This window comes from Populus alba, chromosome 4, assembly GCF_005239225.2.
Source record: "Populus alba chromosome 4, ASM523922v2, whole genome shotgun sequence".
NCBI classification, from domain to species: domain Eukaryota; kingdom Viridiplantae; phylum Streptophyta; class Magnoliopsida; order Malpighiales; family Salicaceae; genus Populus; species Populus alba.
In genome coordinates, this window is record NC_133287.1 from 14,456,756 (window position 1) to 14,464,435 (window position 7,680).

The 7,680-nt window shown below is 36.0% G+C and overlaps 1 protein-coding gene across 3 annotated transcripts; it reads left to right on the top strand.

Annotated features, from left to right (window-relative positions):
- The first annotated feature begins 604 nt into the window (after window positions 1-604).
- On the top strand, window positions 605-6,231 carry LOC118050842 (DNA replication licensing factor MCM3). Of its 3 annotated transcripts, none has more exons than XM_035061317.2 (16): window positions 605-906; window positions 980-1,188; window positions 1,358-1,488; window positions 1,566-1,804; window positions 1,917-2,153; window positions 2,341-2,495; window positions 2,584-2,792; window positions 2,910-3,075; window positions 3,150-3,337; window positions 3,531-3,590; window positions 3,672-3,761; window positions 3,908-4,089; window positions 4,873-4,947; window positions 5,063-5,195; window positions 5,425-5,526; window positions 5,771-6,231. In XM_035061317.2, the coding sequence occupies exons 1-15, from the start codon at window positions 755-757 to the stop codon at window positions 5,485-5,487; spliced, it is 2,289 nt and encodes a 762-aa protein (XP_034917208.1). In that variant the 5' UTR covers window positions 605-754; the 3' UTR covers window positions 5,488-5,526; window positions 5,771-6,231. The 3 variants fall into 3 exon arrangements, with proteins under 3 accessions (XP_034917208.1, XP_073264614.1, XP_073264613.1); XM_073408513.1 differs by having other exon boundaries at window positions 5,790-6,231; XM_073408512.1 differs by having other exon boundaries at window positions 606-906; window positions 5,802-6,231.
- The last annotated feature ends 1,449 nt before the right edge of the window (window positions 6,232-7,680 follow it).

Genomic DNA, 7,680 nt, shown 5'->3' on the forward strand with positions numbered 1-7,680 from the left:
TGGTTGAAAATTAGTAGGTAGATAACATATTGTCATCCAAAGTAAACAATTTCTTTTTAAAAAATAAAAAACAAATAATATTTTATTTATCTTTTTAAAAGCTAGAAGTTTAGAATACATGTTTAGCTCTGTAAGTCCAACACATAATAACTTTTTTTTTTCTTTCTCTTGGGCTATATACATGGCCCAAAGTCTATAGCCTGTGCACCTACTATTTTTTCATGTTTCTTCCCCAATAATTTATTTTTATTATTTTAATATTTCATTGAGATATTAAAAATGTTGTTCAATTTTGTTATGTTTATCAAATAATGAGTATTAACAACTTTTTTCAATTCATATGTCCCTATTATGTAAAAATAAAAAAATAAAAGATGGCTTATGAATGTACAATAAAAATAAAAATAAAAAAAAATAAAATTGCTTTTTATTTTTTTGGATAGATTTTTTACATTAATTTTTTATTTCTGCGTGTAAGGCCCATTTGTGAGGGAATGGACAATAGCTATCCCGAGCCCACAAACTACATGTCATTCCTGCAGTTTTTCCCCTTCCCGCCAAAGGAAGAGCAACCCACTACCTCATTCCCGCCAAAATCAGAGTAGGGTAAGACAAGGCAAGGCTAGGGCGCGAAAACAAAAGGAGTCCACATTCATTTTCCCCTTTTCATCTGGGGAAGCCTGAGCCTAAGCCTAAAAGAGAAGAGAAGAGAAGAGAAGAGAAGCAGCAAAATCAAGAAGGGGTGGCTGTGAATATGGAAGACAGGAGCAGTCACAAGCGAGCTTTGTTGGATTTCTTAGATCAAAACATATACAAAGATGAGATCAAATCCATGATCAATCACAAGCGACGCCGTCTCATCATCAATATCTCCGATCTCCATTCTTTCCAGGATTTTGGTCCCAGGTATCTTACTTTTTTCATCACATCAGATCTTTTTTCCACCAAGGTTTTCATTTCTTGATTATCCTTTCTTTAGGATTTTGCGGAACCCTAGTGAGTATATGCAAGCATTCTGCGATGCGGCCACCGACACTGTTCGCAGCGTTGACCCAAAGTACTTGAAGGAAGAAGAGCAAGTTCTTGTGGGTTTTGAAGGTCCTTTTGTTTCTCGCCGTGTCACTCCTAGAGACCTTCTTTCTGAATTCATTGGCTCCATGGTTTGCGTCCAAGGCATAATCACCAAATGTACCGTCGCTTCACTCTCTATAATTAATCTAATTTTTTTCTACATGGGATTTTAACACATTGGCAATTGAAAGCTAAACTGGCACCTAACATATGAATGTGATGCCTTGTTTCAATACTTTGGCGACAAGCATGATTTTCAATCTAAACTGCTAGTCTTCAATTTTAGGTTCCCTTGTAAGGCCAAAGGTTGTCAAAAGTGTTCACTTCTGTCCTCAGACTGGGAGCTTAACTACTCGTGAATATCGGGACATTACTTCTAATGTTGGTTTGCCCACAGGCTCAGTGTATCCTACAAGGGTATTGTCAAGTCCTTGACTTCTCTATTCTTTGCCATTGTCAAAGGAAGGTTATTCATAGAAATTTATTTTCTTCAGGATGAGAACGGTCACTTATTGGTTACTGAGTATGGATTGTGCAACTACAAGGATCATCAAACCTTGTCAATGCAAGAAGTCCCTGAGAACTCTGCTCCTGGTCAGCTTCCACGCACTGTGGATGTCATAGTTGAGGATGATCTGGTTGACTGCTGTAAGCCTGGTGATCGAGTGGCTATTGTGGGAATTTATAAAGCACTTCCCGGGATGAGCAAGGGCAGTGTGAATGGAGTGTTCAGGTAGCACCAACCTCTGAACTATATGCATCATCCCGTACAATGATTTTCTTTTTCCTCTTCATGGCATGCTGTTTTCTGGTTTGAAGCTTGACAAAGTGATTTTGATGAACAGGACTGTGCTCATAGCTAATAATGTTTCTCTGCTCAACAAAGAGGCAAATGCACCGATTTACAGTCCAGAAGATTTAAAGAACATTAAAAAGATAGCCGAAAGGGATGATGCATTTGACCTGCTTGGTAATTCACTTGCACCTTCAATATATGGCCATTCTTGGATAAAGAAAGCAGTGGTTTTGTTGATGCTTGGTGGAGTGGAAAAGAACTTAAAGAATGGCACCCATTTGCGAGGGTGAGTGATAACGTTTTCTCTGGTTGGCATTTTAATGTTTCTGATCAATACAGAATAAAACAGTACCCCGGTTACATGTACTTGTCTACAAGAGATCAGATTCCTTTTCTGCTTTCTGTTTTATTTAGAGCAGTTTCACAGTGCCAAGATTGCCTTTTGAGTCTAACTGATCCCCTTGTTCTTATAGTGACATTAACATGATGATGGTTGGTGATCCATCTGTTGCCAAATCTCAACTTTTAAGAGCAATCATGAATATTGCTCCCTTGGCCATATCAACAACGGGTCGTGGTTCTTCTGGTGTAGGTCTGACAGCTGCTGTTACTTCTGATCAAGAAACAGGTAATGAACCATGGTTTAGGCACTTTAGCATTATCTGGTAGTTTTTTACTTTTTAATCTGGGTTGTAATTTGTTTTGACTTTTACCAGGAGAAAGGAGGCTTGAAGCTGGAGCAATGGTTCTTGCTGATAGAGGTGTTGTTTGCATTGATGAATTTGACAAGATGAATGATCAGGATCGTGTTGCTATACATGAAGTTATGGAGCAGCAGACTGTTACTATTGCCAAAGCTGGTATCCATGCATCTCTGAATGCTCGATGTAGTGTGGTGGCTGCTGCAAATCCCATATATGGAACTGTAAGTGAAATATTTGCCAATCATTTAGACATTTTTACTGCAAGTTGTTACATCATTCTATTCTTGTGTTCAAATTGCTTACCTTAGCTTTTTTCTATTTTCTGAATGGATGTGTAGTATGACCGTTCAATTACACCAACGAAGAATATTGGACTTCCAGACTCTTTGCTGTCTCGTTTTGATTTATTATTTATAGTGTTGGATCAAATGGATCCAGACATTGATCGTCACATTTCTGAGCATGTCTTGCGTATGCATCGTTACCGTTCTGCAACTGATGGTGGTATGTGATATATCCTTTTCATTTAATAAAGGCTACTTTCACAAATGCTCATCAGGAGAAACTTGCAAATATAGGTGAGGCGGCGGTTGATGGAAGAGAAGACAATGTTGATGCCGACTCATCTGTCTTTGTCAAGTATAACCGGATGCTGCATGGCAGAAAAGCAGAAAGGGGTCGGAAGCGTGATACGCTTACAATCAAGTTTCTTAAAAAGTATATCCATTATGCAAAGCATAGGATTCAGCCTGAGCTGACAGATGAGGTCACTATGCTTCTCATATTGTCTTATGAGTTTTTTCATCCCCTTATGTAAATTGCCAATCTTCCATATCTGATTCTACAGTGTAAAACAGAAACATAACATTTTTTGTTGGGGAACCTGTGTTCCTCGCCTCCCAACCCACTTAAATGCAGAGTGGCTGTTTTCAAGCTAATGCTCACCCTTATGTCCACAGGCATCTGAACAAATTGCGACAGCATATGCTGAGCTCCGAAGTGCCAGTTCAACTACAAAGGTTGGTCTTAGCTAGGTATTGGATATAATTGATGCTGTTCTCATTCTTTTCATCATCTGATATGTTGCTTATTTTTTGTAGACGGGCGGAACACTTCCAATCACTGCTAGAACCTTAGAAACTGTAATACGACTCTCCACTGCTCATGCTAAATTAAAATTGAGCAGAAAGGTATTAGTTTCCTATCTCTTTAGGCGTGTTATGAGATTTGTGCTGTTTCACCTTGAGTTTTCAGTACTATCAGCATACAGGTCATTTTCTATGGGGTTAGTATTTATGATTTCTTTGCATGTTGTAAATGATTTTTGCTCCTGCAGGTTTCCAAATCTGATGTTGAGGCTGCCCTAAAGGTTCTAAATTTTGCTATTTATCATAAAGAACTTACTGAGATGGAGGAGCGTGAACAAGAAAGAGAGAAAGAGTTGGAGAGAAAGTGCAGAGCTGAGTTTCATTCTCATAGAAATGATGCAGATGACCATACTACTGCTGATAGAGATGGGTGGGTAGACATTGCTTAAACATTCTTCCTGAAACTCTTTTTTTTGTTCACCATTTCCAGTGTCCTAGGAATGACTCTCACTATCTTTCTTGGTATATATAATGGACCATATCATCCTACCTCTTTCATTTTCAGTTACAATTATTTTCACTCGTGATTGGAATGTAAAAACCACGAGCATACAATATTCAGTTGCATATCATATTGTTGAACTATTTGTCTTTTATTTATGGATGCTTGTGCATGTGCTACATGGCAATTTTTTAATTTTTTTTGGATAATGACTTGTTATTAAAACCCTAAGTGCTCATGCTTCACAAGTATTCCAAAATGTTGCTAAAAACACCTAAATGAGGTAGCTGACAGCTGACAGCACGTTGGTCAATTTCAGCATATTTCAAAATCTTGGTTGTAGACAGACATTTGGATCTAACTAGAACTTCAAAACTATTGTAGTTGTGCTAACATAACTCGGATTTAATGCTGCATCTTAATAAATAACCGTGTCAAGTTCCCTTATGCTGAACTTTGCGGGCATCAATTAATTAAATAAAAAGTGGTTGCGATGTGCTCTTCTGACAATGAATGTGTTTGGGCTAGCTGGTAGCTGCATTAGATGAGGGTTTCTTTTCCTGGTATTTGTTGGGGGCAAGGATTGCTGAATTGCTCTTAATGAAATGAAATGAAATTAAATGCGGGAACATATTCTTCCAGTAGCACGCGTATTTTTCCCGAGGTTTGCACTAGTTCTGCAGTTCACTTTTTTTTTCCCCTTCTGTTTAGTTCAACAACAGATGCCATGGAAGTAGATGACCATCCTTCAGCAGAGCAAGCTACTGCTGAGTTGTCTCTAGAAAGGTTTGATACTAGCAACTAATAGCTATGATCTTAGTTTCATCCTTCTGGTTTACTATTCTGTTCCAGAATTCTCTTACAATGCTGATTATGTATTTTGGCCCCTGCTGAGTTACAGAATTGAAGCATTTAATTCAGCATTCCGGGAGCATATGCGTTACATGGATAGCATAACCATTGATGACCTAGAGAAGGTTGTCAACACAGGAGGTGTTCCCTACTCCAGGGAAGACATAATGCTTCTATTACAGGTAAATTGATCTTATGTATTCACTGGGAGGGATTATCATACAGGAATTTTTGCATTCTATTACTACAGAATTGAGGGCCTTTTTTCCATTTTTTTTTTTAACGGGAAATTCCTTTTTGAGTTTAGAATTACTTTTAGGTGCGTGCATATAGTGTATACACGTTATGTTTTTTCCCTCTCTTATAGAAACGATAAATTGTAAAGAAACGGTTCTCTTTATAATATTTCAGAAGCTGCATGATGAGAACAAAGTGATGATAGCAGATGGAAAGGTTCACATGGTGATATCATGAGTTGTTGCAGTATCATCTGCAATGGCAAGCTCAAAGCAGGTATTTTGTTGTTAATCTATACAATTTATAGTCACAACATATGAAGAGGTATCCAGTTCTGTTAGATTTAAACTAATTTGTACCCTCGTCCAAGCTGGAGAAAAAGCAAAAAACTTTTAAAATTTATGCCTGTAGTGTTTCTATTTTCCTAAAGGACACTTTTGGGTTTATTTCCCTTTTCCTTTCATTGTGTTTTCTCTTCTTTTTTACTGTTTTTTTTTTTTTTTTTAAAAATTGGTGGTAGACCGAGGATTGAGTTTCAGGATTTTTCACAGGCAGCCTTGGTTTGGAGGGCAAAATGGAAGGTTGAAGAATTTCCAGCGTTTACTTGCCGAGAGCCCGTCTTTACCAAATTGCAATGCGTGCATTATAGAGCTCAAGGTAACTGGGAAGTAGCTTTCGATTTCGTGAAGGATTTGGTGCCTTTCTGTACTTGGTACCCTAAGGCTTAGTTAGAGCTTCCAAATATCTGTGGGACCCTTTGTGAATTTCCCTCTATTAAGGATATGCTAATCATTACATTTCTGCGTTGGCTTCATTGTTTGTTGCCTTTGAACCGCTGCATGGACTGATGGCGTAGTGGCCCCCACCCTCCCTCTTTTTATTGTTTGGTTGTATTGCTGTAGGTGCCGCCTGTTTTTGGTTATTCCTCGCCTCTATGAACAGTGCACAACTCTGCAAGGTCGATTAAAAGATTGAAGGCTCTGTTGTGATTGTTTTAGATTTAAAACTTGCAGTAATTGTTTTAAATAATAATTTTCCAAAACAAAGAGCACTCCATTCTTTTTTTTAAATCCTGCTCTTTTCTGTTCTCCGTGTTTTAAAAATTTGAAAAACTTACTAAGCCGCTATATTCCCATGTCTTTTTAATTATTTTTAAAGAAAACCAAACTAATACTACTATTTCTTATTTCGAAAAGCTTTTAATGGAAAAAAGTCTTTAAATAGAGATTTAAGAATACGGCAATGAGAAGTGCAATGCTTAACAATTTATTTATTTAAAAGTAAGAAAGAAAGGATAGGCAGAAGAGAAAATAGAAATTAGAGAAATGAAAAACGAGAAATTGGTGGCGGTGAATGTAATGTCAATCCGACTCTACTTTGCCCACTCATTTGATCCTAAAAACTTCTCTTCTCACCGTCTACACATCCATTACCATCCTCACCATTACCCTTTTTCTGCATTTCTCTTCTTCATTACCATACCAAGAACCTCCCAATCTTCCTTTCCTATCTATCAAGGTAAATACTACTTCCACAATTTTCTTGTAACATTCTCGATGGACTTTATCATACTCTTGCATGGTTTCTTGATATTCCAAGAATGCATATGTAATGATGTGTTTGTTTTTTAAAATTTCATCAAGAGAAAATAACTCCAGTCCCTCCACTGTTAAAAAAACAAGGTTAAGATATTATAATGTTAATTTAATATACCCTGTAACTAATCAGTTGGTTATATAACATTATTATATTAATGTAAATACATATTTATTATTAATAAAGACTTAATTTATTTTTAATATTCATATAATATTAGATTAATGAATCTAGAGTAAAGATAAAATTCATGGGATAAAAATGCTTTTTAAAGAAAATGATAAAATTGTTATAATTATAAGATTCCTATTGCATCAAAACATTGTTCTTTAAAAATTCTTAGTTGATGCTCTTTTAAATATTAGACATTATTAGAGCTGTAAAGATTAATACATATTATGTTTTTTTTTTTTTTTCCCTTTATGAAAGGAAACAACTGTTCTTATGAGCTGAGGTATAAGGAATATCTAGAATTAATATATAGATGCTTGTCATAAGACAATACACTAAACTGACCCATATAAGAATTTCATATGGAAAGATCACCTACTATGAAAAGGCTTACGTGACAGTTATGTAAATGATTTTTAGACTTGAGATGTAAATCCCGAGAATAAACTTTTACATAAATTGAAAATAATATAGATGGAAAAAGGGAAATGAGATAATTAATGTACAAATTAAATAAAATGGGGATCAAAAATTTTTTTGGTATGAATTTCTCATGTAAAATCTGAGAATAAAATTCTAAAAAAAAAAATCCAAATAAATTAAATTGATAAGAGGGGGTTTTAAAAAAAGAAGAAAAGAGTTATGATCAAATTGTAAAAGAGA